Source organism: Lathamus discolor, chromosome 3, assembly GCF_037157495.1.
Source record: "Lathamus discolor isolate bLatDis1 chromosome 3, bLatDis1.hap1, whole genome shotgun sequence".
Classification (NCBI taxonomy): domain Eukaryota; kingdom Metazoa; phylum Chordata; class Aves; order Psittaciformes; family Psittacidae; genus Lathamus; species Lathamus discolor.
The window spans coordinates 105,917,693-105,932,178 of record NC_088886.1 but is presented as its reverse complement, the minus strand read 5'-3'; the positions used below and the strand labels follow the sequence as shown (position 1 = coordinate 105,932,178).

The window sequence follows — 14,486 nt, the reverse complement described above, 5'->3', positions numbered from 1 at the left end:
CAAACCGATCTATGACTCTATATTGTACAGAAACTATACTGCAACTGTGCTTATTCAAACCATGCTACTCACCTTTACCCAACACACACCCACTTTTCAAAACCTTCTAACAGAACATGAACTTGTAAAATAATATTTTATTTTTTTTGGAAAATGTACAGGTTTGACCAGCAGTTAATATCTGTATATTATACAGTGAGGCAGACTACAGATTTAAATGCAACAGCCGTATTCTAGAATAATGATTCAGGTCTTACAGTTGAAATGGAGATACAAGAAAGAAAGGAAGCAGTTTTATTTTCCTTGTGGGGTTTTTAGGGTGGTCTTTTTTTTTTTCTTTTTTTTTAATTGAACAGCATCTTGGTTATGACCGAAGTAGTAGTGAGAAAAAAAGCTGAATGACAGATTTTCCAAGTGGTACAAACACACAGGAACAGCCTATTTTAATTTAATATAAAATACTGCAGTCCCATTTGTATCAGTTCTAGATTGTTGAAATTAACGATCAAATGCTCTGTCGAAACTCCGCTTCTGGCCTCTGCTTCTGAATCTGTTTCTACCAGAGCCACCCCGCCGCCCGCTTCTGGAGCCTGAGAAGTTTCGGCCATTTCCTCCACTTCCTCCTCCTCCTCCTCGCTGTGATTCTACTAACTCAGGTAATTCAGTTGCCACGCACAAACGCCATTGTTTTGAATCTTCCCATTTTGCCTATTGAAATAAAGTCAGGTGTAGCAAGTTAAAATCTAGGAATGCAAATACACGGTATTTCATTATTATTAAATTTGCTCAATTGAAAAGGTAAAAATGTGAGCAGTTTCTAACTAAAGTGGTCAATGCTGGTTTCAAAACTTTAAGCTGAAGAGCTACTGCTGTCTGAGTATGGCTGATATACTAAAGAACAGAACTGAAACCCACCTCAGAGCTTTACAGAGCAACTTTATCAGTAAACTCCCCACCTTTCATTTATTAAGAATACCACTATAATTATAACTGAACACAAACCCACACCCTGCCCTGAATTCCCCTCTAATCCAGAACCCAGCATTGCTTTTGGAGTCAATGAATGCTAGGGCATATGGGTGTAGAAATACACTAAGGGAGAAATACATGAAGGGAAGTCTGGAAGAAGGAATTTTGGCATGGGAATACTAATTCTGCCAAGCAAAAACCTGGAATTCACTTTTATGTGGAGAGAATTCTAGGTGAAAAGAAGGGGAGACAGGGAATAGAAAAAGACTTTTATAGTGTAACAAAACTTGCTGCCTACAAAGGTTAATCCAGCAGCAGTAACAAGGGGTGGATTTGTTCACACCAACACACTTCCCAGTGCAAAAGTTTCAAGCAGCGGATTTTTGGGGACAAGGGAATTCATTACGAGAGGAACTTTCTATGCTTATCCCATTCTTCAGTTCCTTCAAAGTTATCCCTTTTGCTGCTACAAAAGGCAGCATACAGGTTGTTTAATATTTTCTGGCCAGCCAGTTTTATCTCCAGTCTGCTGTAAACAGAAATTTCAATGAATGTACCTCTATTTCCTTTTGGTCTGCTGCAGGAATATCAAAGCACACACCCTAAAAAGAAAGGGTAATTTTAATGTATATAAGTCTAGCCTTTCAGCTGACTGAAAACAAACCAAATGAAACAAAAAGAAAGCAAATAAACACAAACAAACAAAACCCCACAACCCAGAGCCTACAAATCTGTGTACTAGAACAGTTTAACATTTCAAAGTGCTTTTTAATAGAAAGTTAATATATTTAAAAATCTTTGAACACTCAGAAATATTGCATCAGTATTTCTCAGGACACCTTTACTTCCTTCAACTTTTCCTCAGATATACACCTTTTTCTTTCCTCTGCATAGCTAATACTTCATATTTTCTTCCTTTTTAACAATAAGGTTATAACCCTTTCTATCCTAAATTGTGGTCTCCTGGCTTCTCCATTGCCCATTTTGTAAATTCTTTCAAACCATAAGTTTTAATCTATAGTAGGAAACTATATACCCGGTAAACTGAATATTTAGGTTCAGACTAAAAATTTGAAGTTAATACTACTTGAATGATAAACTACAATACATAATTCACACTTTAAAATGCTATTCGTTGTCTGGATAGAAAGAATTACAAATCTGAAGAAAAGCCATTCTTAGTGTTCCATGTATCAAATACAGAACAATGCTGTGAGTAAACAGAGTAAATGGATGGAGCAAATCAGCAATAATGCCTAGCAACTTTCAAAAGCAGGAAATATAAATTCCTTGTTCTCTGTGTCACCGCAAATAATCCTTGGACTGCATGATCACACATTTTCATGTTTCTGAAAATGCATACAAATTCTGGGACAAGAACAGTGAAGTTAACCACTTCTGCTTAAAATAACCATCTCTCAGCGAGCTTTGCTACAATTGTTGCAACATTGTTAAATATGCAACTCAAAAAGTAACTTTCTGATCTTGTTTCAGGTAACAGAATTACAAGCGACATGCACTATCAAAACTGGCCTGAGAAACCCTATTCTGTGTTCTGTCACTAAAGCAGTTAGCACAGTTCATACCTTTTACCTGTTGGGCTATCATATATTGCATTCTACTACCTCTTTAGCATGTCAGTGGAGCAGAGCCCTAAACCCCTTAGATACCCAAGCCTAATAAAACAGACTGAGGCCCACCCTTATACCAGTCACGTCCTTACCAACAAAGCATGGTACAGGGGAAATTCCTGAGGGAAGGCTACAACCGTAAGAGCTCAGTAGCAGAGATAGAAAAAACCTTACCATTTTTCCCTTGAGGAAACACATTCTGTTCACCTTCCTATCAACATCGTCACCTAACAGTTCTCGCAGTTTTCGCCAAGCATAGCTCATATTGTTTATTTCTTCTGAACAGCTTAGTATCATTGTAACAAATCCCTAGAGAGTAAAAAATGGGGCATGCTCCATTAAGTCAGAGGAATATGCTTCAGCACATCTATCAGACACAAGAAACCTGCTAATTTACAGTACATCAAGTAGATACCATTACAGGAGAGTAAGTATATTTACAGCCACTATATTCTTGCTTTTAACTATACTAGTAGTTACTAGTGGCTTAAGTACAGTTCTCATAAATAAAATCATGACGAGACATACTTATTTAAACAACATAGAAGCATATTTTTTCTTTGTAGGAGTTTTTTTTCCAGATTTCAGACAAATGTTAGGCCATACACCCTTACCGCATCTGAGTTCAGCAGGGAACGCTGTTCAATGGAAGTAGCACCTGAAATATGAGCTAGAGCTGCAGCTAGAGCATTAACTGGTCCCTTTTCTTCTATTAGAAACCGAGCAGATTCTTTGAAATACTCAATAGCAGTTTGAGGAACAGAATCCAGACACCTAAGAAAGAAAAAAAAAAAAAGACAAAAAAATACATACACACACATGCACTAGTATTTACTAGGCTGTGGAACAGAGGAAAAAACAGCAGTCCAAGATTTTAAGAGTGATCAGTCCAAAGAGTTCAGAGGGACAGTAAAGAGCAACCCAAACAACCCTTCTGAACTACGAAGGCAGTAAGACATGACAGGGCTTGAGTCACAGAACATACCTGATGGCATCTTTGCTGGAAGCCTTTATTATATCAGTTGCAGTAGGAACACCAACACGCTTGAATGTAATGCCCTGAAATTTAAAAAGCAAAATACAGATGAAACTTGCAAACTATAAATAATTCTGTTCTAAAGAAACAGTACTGGACTCCAATGAAACAAGCATTTAAATCTATCACTTCTGTTCTTCTTTTCAACACTTAACTCCCACCTTTTGCTAGTGAAAATTAGACCGTTAAGTTTAAAGTGAAATGGGTAACACTTCAACATCTTTTGTTTGCACCAGGTCAGTTTAAATGATGCAGTGACCTTAAAATGAAATAAACAGAGACCATTTGGGCAGATTACGGGTGGGAGGGGGAAGGGGGAGAAGGGAGGGGGAGAAGTCTAAAAATTCTAAATTATTAATTTTAGTCTGGTTTATATGTATTTAAGTACAAGTTACATAGCCCTTCTAAACGTAAGTCTGAGTTTTTTAAGTGCCAGGACGAAAACATCTCATCCTAACTGAATACCTAACTGGCAAGAAAAAGTACTACATGGAAAAGCACACAAAGTGCAAAAACTATAGTAACAGTTCTTAGTAAAGCTACATATATGCAAATCACTGGTCAAACAGTAAGCCAGGGTGAACACTGAAATCCTGCTGGCTTTCTCTCATTGCCACACGTACATTCTTACTGGCATTTGCTGAAAAAGTAGGCATAAAAATCTGCAGCACATTCCCTGCTCCACAACTGACCATGTTACCAAAACTCTGCCAGATAGCTGAACCTCAACCAGCTGCTTTATAAGCTGTATTCTGTAACTGAGCTACTGAACAAAACATGAAGATTTTACATGCTGTTTACATGCTACATTACATCTGAGTGCTCAGAAAAGAACTATGCTTTACCGCTTTCTGTTCCACGTATCTTAACTGATGTTCTTCCTTTCGCTGATAAAAACAGATACAGATCCCAGTCCGTCCTGCTCGACCTGTGCGTCCAGAGCGATGGATATAGGACTCCACATCCTTCAAAACGAATAGCCTTATGACTTATCTAATTTATTGTAGTTTAATTAATTGTATTCACATAACTTAGTAGAAGCTATTACAGATCAGCCTGAACAATACACAGTAACTGCATCAGAGAATGAAATAAAGAAACATTGTTTCACTAAAGCCGAATTAACGAGCTTTTCTATAACCCTCTAAAAATCACAATTTCAAAGCCAAAACCATGATCATGAGTCAAACATGGATACACTAAGTCTTGTTTTGGCATCACCACAGAGAACATGAAGGGAAAAAAAAAAAAATAACCCTACATCAAACCATTTTGAGTGTGTATACATCCATAACAATCCCACTCACCCCTCCTGCACATCAACTTGATTATGGTTATTGAGATATTAACAGTGAATTCACTAAAAAACTACCCTGTTTCTTTTAAACCCTAACTTCATCCAATGTTCTCACAGTTGGGGTCTCCTCCTCATCTATGTCCCTACTTAATGTTCTTGCAAGACAGTCTTCATTTACTTTAAACTGCTTCCAGACTTGCAATCACCACACATGGTGCTTAAGGGAGAGGCTTTGAACAGCCTCAGAAAAGGTACTTCAAGGAGACCATTTTTAAACATACTAGGCACTGATGCACTCTGAAAAAAATCCCCTAAGAAACTTCTGTATACCAGGACATTTCTTACCCTTACCCTTAAATGCAACAATAAACTCTGTGTGGTGAATACCATCACCTGAGTGCATATACTACTAGAAAAGAAGACTACAAATTATTACAAAAGCACGCAGCGTAACCATATCCTACCTTTGGTGGTGAGCTTTGTACAACCAGGTCAACTTCAGGGATATCTAAGCCACGGGCAGCTACATTGGTTGCAACCAGAACTTTAAATGTACCATTTCTAAAACCTTTCAGCGTGATCTCTCTTTGCTTCTGAGGAATGTCACCATGCAATGACTGGCAATCCTGAAAAAACAGTATTATTATAGGACTGTACTAAAATTCAAGACAGTGCTCCATTTTATGGTCAGTTTCGGGTACAATACCTGATATTTGATAGATACTGTACAGCAAGATACAGAAGAACTGAATTAATAGAGTTTATATTTTAGGTGTCTTACAATATTTACTCACTACTTCTCATTTATATACTTAAAAGACCTTTAACAAAGGTAGGAAAAAAAGAACTGCAACATCTGTCTTATCTCCACCTCTAATTACTGTGACATATGAAAACAACTATGCCCTAACTTGCCATCCACAAAATCTCTGCAAAGCTTAGCTGTTTCAAAATAGCCATCAACGATTTTCTCAGGCTTCTTAGTATTATTTAGACATCTTTTCCAAAAGTGTTGATTCTTAATCCCCCTTAATATATTAATTTCCCCTACTACCAATTAAAGGATTAAAATACAAGTGGTCACGAAAAAAATAATAACCCCTCCAAAAACCCCAAACTCACAACTACTACAGCTTCCAAGACAATTACATTTTAATCCAAACATTCTGAAAGTCCTATATCACAGCAGTAACGAGTATGTAGACCAAACAGCCAAAAATTGGTTTCTCCTCCACTTGACATTTCAGTTTGCCTGCACATGACCACCATGTTTTCCACACGTAAACAGAGAATTATTTGAAAAAATACTAACTCAATGCTAGGGGTCAGCACAGAATTCAAGAAGTCTTTTTCAGTTTTGGATTAATGTCCACTGCTAAATGGAATAGCCATATTTATTACTGAGTATTAATATGCTAAAAGAGAAACAGCAAAATAATATCCTTTTCTTACGTGCCAAGAACTGAGTTCTGCATTGCCTGTGCAAGACGTGATAACCTAAGACCATCAGTAACACAGTAAGACTACACTCAGATCTAGCTGCTACTGAGGTCATCCAGGAATATGGGAGAAACATTCCTGAACACAGTTGTAGCAGATGAAAAAGCTCCTCCTTTCCCTGGGAACATAATGCTATACTGTTTTCTAGACATAACTTATCTCCTCAACGAAAGTACATCTGGAAAAAAATAGTTGCTGTGGTACCACCACCAAAACCAAGCATGCAGTGCTTGAGTGTCTGTCGCTACACATCATAAACATTGCACCACCTCACCAGGGAGTTACTTTCCACCAGTGCCATACCACGAATCTCAGGAATACACTAGAGGTTGTTCACAAGAGATGGCAGGTTGAATTCTTGCTGTGTATGCACCTTTAAACTCTTTGTAATAGCTAATAAACATTTTAATACAACCTCTGTTATATTACAGCTCTAAACCCTAATCTGCCGCCCCAGACAACACTAGTTAATGTCAGTGTCACAGCTCAGTAACCACTATTCCAGTACCATCGCCTGTTATCCTAGTAGTTCTCTAAGTCTAACACCACTTTTTAACCCAAAACAGTCCTCTCTACATAAAATTCACAACTGCTTTACTTCATGTCAGTGAGAACTCTAAGAAAGGAATCCCCGTATCTGCTAGCGCAGCCTAGTCCTGAAGACTATAATGCTGTAAAACTTTCAACCAGGTTGTTTGGGGTTTTTAAAAGGTTCTTTTTGGCAGTTTGAAACTACTTGACTATCTGCAAAAGCCTGCCTTACCCACTCTAGAAACCTCTCTTTAAAGCTTACTCAGTGTAGGTCTGGTATCAACGTAGGGTTGATGCACCTCTGACAGGTTTTGTTACTTAATACAGATGATAAAATACCTGTTTGATTGAAGCATTCAGAGCCAGTTCATTTGCCTCTTTTTTGGTCTCACAAAAGACAATAGTCCTCCCGTAGCTGCCACTGTAGACCTGAATGACATCTCCAATAACAGCAGCTCTCTGAGACCAGTGACACTCAATTGCCAAATGCTACAGAAAAGAATTCCAGTGTTTAGTTTACATAAACACACAAGATTTTTCAATTCATTTGAAACTGTAAAATTCAGAGATACTAAAGAGTTACAGTTTCCCAATGGGCAAAAAATGCTAACTCATGTTACTGGAACATGCAAAGTCCATAAGATTCTTATGTCCACCAGAATTAGTCTAACATTAAGCAAAATAATTACAGTAAGAGATAAAAAAATAAAGATGACAGTCTGCAAATCACTTTTTTAAAGCAAGGAAAACAGGAAATACTATTCCATTTCCCTGGAGAACAGTCAAGGTGCAAGATTTTGTCACAGTTCTGTCAACTAAAGCTTTATGTCAGATGAAGCAAAACAAATAAATGCAGTGCGTTAAAAGCTTTTTTCCAAGCACAAGATAAACATTCTTTCTATCTCGCTGACACAATTACATGTCCTGTTTATCTGTCAAAGTAACCACTAAGCAAGACTTAAGCAGAAACAATTATCTTATCAAGTAAAGATAACTAATTCAGGCTTCTAGCATTTATGTATTGTATTCCTTGTTAGAGTATTTACTGCACAACAAAGGCCTAGTGAGGAGAGATACCACAGAAGGTTGAAAAAATCTGCAACATACAGAATAGCAGGAGTTGACTGTGAAGTCCCTGGCAATTTAAAAGAGCCAGGCTGATGTTAATGTGTGCCTCTGGCTTCCAACTTGGATAAACTCAGATACCACTTTTCTCTGAAAACCAACAATACTGGTAACGAATCCTCTCTCTGAGATGTCTATATGATTATCAGATGCTGTGAGAAGAGAGACAGATCCTAAAACAAAAAACAGCTGGACTAGCTATAAAATGCCATATGCTTAAAAATAATTCTCAAACCAGCTTTCGACATCATTCCAACAATGTACCTTAGGATGGGATTACCATTCGTAGCACGAAGAAAAAGGGAGGAAGCCTGAAAACATTCCACATTAGATAGATTACTCACTTCTACTGTTGTAGCAGCCTTTTGAGTTCTCTTCCCAATAAGGTCAATCTGTTCATATCTAGACTTCATGTATTTCTTAGCCACATCATACACCCAATGTGGGCAAGTTGCAGAGAACAGCAGTGTCTGGGGATTGTCTTCAGAATCTTAAAACACAGAACAATGTTTCACAAACTTTCTACATTTCATATTACAGAAGTATACAAGTTTTTTCCATGGGTTATTAAAAATATGAGGTTAAATATCAGTGTATATAAAATAAATAAGGCAAGTCTTTTTAAATGTATGCATTACCAATATCTGGAGAAAAAAAAATACTCTAGAAAGTCTGAGTATTTCCAAGATAGCAAAAGAAGTTACTATGACCAAAAACCCAGTCTATTTTCAAGCAGTGAAAAGGGTAAAAAGCTTCTAATTCCTTTTAAATGGAAGAAGTCCAAGTACAACTTTATAGGTAAGTGTCAATGAAAGTTAAAATCTACTACCTAGGGATCCGTATATAACCTTTGCAAAGGTCTTATGAATGATTACCACTCTCACAACATTTCATCATGTACTACGTTCACAGTACATTTCCTACGATATACACTCTTCAGTCATTTCTTAACAAGGACACCTTCAGAAAAACGTAACTGAATTTTAGCAGACTAAATTATTACTAACATTTTCTTTGATTTGTTTAACTATTGAGATTACCCTTTTTGTATGCAACACGTAAAATGTCTTCCACTTGCTCAGCAAATCCCATGTCCAGCATCTGGTCAACTTCATCAAGTACAACATGTTTCACCTTGGTAAGGTCCAGCTTGCCGTTCTGAAGATGGTCTTTGATTCGCCCAGGTGTCCCAACCAAAATGTCAATGCCACTTCTCATGAGATCAACTGATAAACAGGAAAGAGCAGAAGAGGAGTTAGCAGTGAAAACAGGGAGTTCTCTCTACATTAGAAACACACGGTATCTAAGTAATAACAAAACAGCTTCTTGAACCGCTTGTAAGTACTCTCTTTAAAAATGCAAGCAAGAACAAATGACGAACAGCAGGAGAAAATTTGGGGGAGAGAAGAAACAAGAACAAACTGGTAAGGCAGAAGTTGTACTGCTTTCTGAAGGAAAGATTTCCCATGTCCCTTCCCTCTCCCTGTGATTTAAATAAAATGGCAAACAAAGAGCTTCTTTTAACATACTTTGGAAATAATTAGCTTTTCCCGAACTGTCTACCTTAACTGGAAACTTTAAAAACACAAAAAACAAAACTAAACGACACCACTCTGTATTTCACTATCCACATTACCAAAATCACCTCCTTGCCTGAAGTTCTGCATGGAGAAAGAAAAACAACCCTAATGTCTCAAGATACATTACAATGAAAGATCTTGATTCTCATTCCTGCTCTCATATGCCTTGTTTACAACCATAACCATCAAGACAGTAAATTATGCTCTCACAATAAAGAATTTCTTCTCCACTTTATAAATCCTCCAGATATCCTGTATTACAGCTCTAACACTAAGTATTTTTTAAATAAAAAAAGTGCTTAATAAGAGCCTAAACTCAAATATTGTGTATACACACAGCATAATCTTTTCCAGTTTAAAGTACATGAGTAGACAAGGAACACACGAATGTAATTGAGAGCTATTATTTCTCACCGTAAGAAGAGATAGTCTGAGCTACTGAATTTCCCCATGAATACCAGTTCTTGAGTTAAAAAGTACATGTTTGAAAGGACTCAACTGCATTTCTCAAATATTTCAGTAAATCAACATTTCAGTTATTACAGATAAGTGTCACTTACTTTGTCCATTGTATGGAGTTCCTCCATAAAAACAAGCTACTGTTAGCTTTTTTGTGATGTCCTTGAAATCTTTGGCAACCTGGTTTGCCAACTCTCTTGTTGGGCAAAGAACTAGTACCTAGACAGAATGCAAACAGATGTTCTCTTACCATGGCTTTTGCAAGCAACCAAGACTGCTAATCATCAGTTTAGGTCTGACCATTTACATAATTGAAGAAACTATTTAAACCAGACACTTTATTTTTTTTATCTAAGCAAAGATTAGAGTAACACACTCCCTAAGTCTCTTGTAACATCATTAATCTCCTTCACATACTCACTTAGGACAGGCAGACTTCTTTTTAAATTAGACAGGAACTTAAATCTTATTCAACTTTAGTTCTTAAACAGATCAGCTACAGGCTTGCTTCTATATAATCGTTATGTTGTTTGAGTATAAGGCTAAAGGATCTGCGTAATAAGTTTTTTACACATGCTCAGTAACGCTTCACAGTCCTGCAAGAAGGTGTAAGTGATATAAACCGTCTCAGCTTCTCTATGATTCAGGGAAATGTATGTTCAGTCTGCCAAGCTGGTGTTCATCATGGTTCTGGAGCCTGTGCTGATATTCCTATAGAAATAAACAAGGAACCATCCTCTCTTCAATATGTAGGCCTCACCACAGATGTTTTAACTAATGTAGTTTAACATGTGATTGCAGTACTGCTCTAAAACCCAGCTTCAGTGGCTTGACAAATAGAATCTTAAAATCCTTACTCTGTTACTTCTTTCAACATTGAAACCTGTGACAAAAAAAGAAAGCAGAAGCTTTCTGTGGTCTAGTGAGGCCTGCAAACTGTTTTATTTAAAGACTTGCAACTCCCTCAAAGAAAGCTTTCCCTTTTCTGCAAGACTGTGCTAAAATCTAGAGTCAGCATTCTGTCGGACTGCCAATATGATGGGCAGATGCAAACAGAACAACTAGGACTAGTTTTGGCATGAGTTTCAGTTAGGCTATGAGATGTGTGACAAGATTAAATAAACCTACAAAACATTTCCACTATCAAAGATACGATAAGCTTTAGCCTATCTGGTTTTGGAAGGCATCATAAGAATCTGGTAAAAAAAAAAAAAACAACAAAACCCGCACTTGGTATTCCCTAACAGAACGCAGACAGCTCATAATAATCTGTGTTCTCTAGAGTAGAAGCTTCCATATCTGGTGCTGGTCCTAGTGAAAACTAAGTCCTCTCACTATCTACATGTTTAAACAAAGTAGACAGCTTTTATCAACCAGAAAAAGTCACTAATCTATTACTAATTTGGCAGAAAAACAAGCATCCAGTAACCACTGGACTGGAACAGGTAAGGCGATTGAACAAAATTAAATAGGGACATGGTGAAAACTTGTAGGTTCAGTCTCCTTGTAAGTAGAAAAAGGAATTGACTAGTGGATAGAGCTATTGTACTCTTCACTCTTGACCAGATGGTAACAGGCAACACATGATGCAGGCAAAACCCAATGAACACAGCTTTCAAATAATCTTCAATGCAGATTGCCCTATATCTTCACAAACTTTAAGAACTTTTCCAGTGGGTTAAAAATCTGACTCACTTGGACGTAAGACAAAGCAAAATTAGCATTCTAACTAAGCAGTTACCTTTGGTGAACGGCCTCTTCTTCTTTCCTGCGAGTCCCCCTGAAGTTTTTCAATTAAGGGAATAGCAAAAGAGAATGTTTTCCCTGTTCCAGTTCGTGCTTGAGCAATTACATCTTTGCCAGAATATACTGGGTTGAAGGTCTTCACTTGCACAGGAAACAGGTAGGTCACTCCTCGAGCTGTGACAATTTCAACAGACTTCCTTAATACGATAATATTACAAGTGTTCTTGCTCTTCAGAGAAAGTTATCCCAAGCAGAACTTCCATCAACTCTAAAGTAAATCAGGACTATATCATCACCTCCACCAACTTCCTGAATCACAGAGATCATCTGTAAAGAGTGTTCCTAGACTGTCCATTTTATTCTTCCACTTCATACCACTACGCATAGTGCTAGCTGGGACAGATGAAGTTACTAACCTTTAATGAAAGCCTTTACGTACTGTGGCTTTATTTATGTAATACTTCCCACCTATCTACAAAAATCTTTTCCTTTCAAATACAAACATGCGAAAAGCACTTCTGTTCATCTCTTAATTCATACTAAGTCATGCACAAACTACTGTCAAAGATTCTAACTATAACCTTTTCCTTTACTCACATTGAAATAACTTTTAATATAAAGTTTTTTGCACAGAATACTTTTTTTTTTGATCTTACGTCATTCAAAATTCTACTGTAAAGGCTGAATCGGGCAATACCGTATACAGAAAAGGTTCTTCAAAACATATTTAGAGTAGCCAATCAATATGGCTTCTGTAAAGCTTCTGTGCTTGCATACACACGAGCAGAGCACATCTCAAAGCTCATTGATTGAGCATAAAAACACATGACAAAGATAATTCACTTTCTGTGGTGACATTATGCCAAGAAATTTACCTTGAAGAAGCTGCACAGTCCCTTTGGAAATAGAAAAATTGGAGAAAGCACCTTCTTTCTGTTCTTCAGTCATCTCCTGTAGATAAAAAAATAAATCAGATAACATTCCCTGTGAGTATCATATGACCATTAGAAAATCCAAGATAATGGCACAGACACTGGTGTCATACCAAGGGTCAAATTTTCAGTGACAGTGGCACAGCTGCAGCTGAAAAGCTTTCTGTTTTACTTACTATCATATTTAAAAGTTAGACAAAAGTGATCTGTAATTTAAGACTGTTTCATACCTAATGACATATCCCTGTAAATGCAAAGCACCCAAATTAAAACTCTGAAAACTCTTATTTTAAGATTCTATTTTAAATAATTACCAATGGCCTAACAGAATATGCAAGAATCAGGCTTGATATCCAGCCTATTTCCTACTTCCCAATTAATACATGACAGTGATTTACAGACACAGCAATTGACCCCCAAAAGAATAACATTACAAGGTAAAGCAAACACACCCACTATTACCTGGTAATGGATCACTTCCATATAAGTTTTAACAGCATAGCGATTAAAATGCTGAGCATGAGAAAAGCATGCATCCGTAGCCTCCAGGGTTAGCTTTGAAAAACATCAATTGTTACAGCAGACAACAGCAAAAGGCTGCAGAACATACAAGTATAAAAAACTAAATAAATCAGTAGTTTTACCTGTTCTGGCTCACTGTCACCATCACCACTTGATGTTTCACTTGAATTACTGTGCCCTTTTTTGTGGCTGGATTTACTGTTTAAGGTAGATAATTTTGCATTCTCTGGGCTTTCTTCTCTCATATGGCCGTTTTGTTTAACTCCACTCCTTGATTTCTTGAGTTTAGGGGGATCAATGTCATCCTCCGACTGCTCACTTTCATCCATCTGAGTCTTTCTTCTCCGAGATTTGTCATGGCGCTTAGATTTCTTCTCTTTTTTCTCCTTCTGGCAAGGCACAGAGCAACACGGCGGTAAATGAAAACACATGCGCATGATCCAAGAGACACGAAACAGAGAAGACGTTGCAACAGAGTTAAAACTCAAAGTCGATGCTCGAGTTATGGATGCCGCGGGGCTCGCATAAAGCAAGAGATCCCTTCCTACCGCGGCGCAGGTGCCACGAGGAGGCATTTACTGACCACGAGACACCCTGGCCTCTTCCCCGCTCAAGAGTGCACCTCGAAGTGTTCCCCGGGCCGCTGCGCGACGAGGACGGCCACACGCCTGTTCCAGTCCACCCACCACCGCCGGCGGCGCGGTGCCAACACGAGGCGAAGGCCACGGCCCAGCACCACAGGCCGTGCAGCCCTCCCAGGAAGCCCCGCCGCGCACATGGCCGCCCAGCCGGCCGGCCCGGCAAGCACTACGGCCGCACGGCGCAGGCCCGCCCCGGCCCACGCCACTACGGGAAAGCTACTGAGGCAAGACCCGCGGGACACCAGCCCCAGCAGGCAGGCGAGGCGGTGTGGCTAGGCCGTACCCGGCAGCGGAAGGCCTCGGAACCCTCCCCGGTACCTTGCGCCGCCGGCGGCTGCTCTCTATGGCTGACTCGCTCTCCATGGGGCACTCGGGATCCGACTCGGTCCCGCTGCTGGCGCTAAACCGGGCAGCTTCAGGCATCTCCGCTCGCCGGCAGCCGCGCCACACCACGCTGCCGTCACCGACCGCCGTGTGACAGAAAGAGAACCCACCCACTGCCCCGGCAACCCAGGGC

At 38.8% G+C, this 14,486-nt stretch overlaps 1 protein-coding gene and 1 long non-coding RNA gene across 2 annotated transcripts in view; one reads left to right on the top strand and one right to left on the bottom strand.

Moving 5' to 3' along the window:
- LOC136010180 (uncharacterized) overlaps positions 1–4,751 on the top strand; it is a 5,569-nt gene extending 818 nt beyond the window's left edge. The window contains exons 2-3 of the long non-coding RNA XR_010610782.1: positions 564–656; positions 4,537–4,751. This is a non-coding gene — a long non-coding RNA (uncharacterized LOC136010180). The remainder of the gene's footprint in view (positions 1–563; positions 657–4,536) is intronic.
- LOC136010179 (nucleolar RNA helicase 2-like) lies at positions 118–14,486 on the bottom strand. Its single transcript, XM_065670990.1, has 15 exons — positions 14,288–14,486; positions 13,451–13,717; positions 12,750–12,825; positions 11,870–12,048; positions 10,230–10,347; positions 9,130–9,315; positions 8,434–8,579; positions 7,304–7,453; positions 5,398–5,559; positions 4,482–4,601; positions 3,586–3,659; positions 3,215–3,374; positions 2,775–2,909; positions 1,527–1,571; positions 118–708 (listed from the first exon to the last, which is right to left on the bottom strand). Exons 1-15 carry the CDS (start codon positions 14,390–14,392, stop codon positions 499–501), a joined length of 2,133 nt encoding a protein of 710 aa, XP_065527062.1. The 5' UTR covers positions 14,393–14,486; the 3' UTR covers positions 118–498.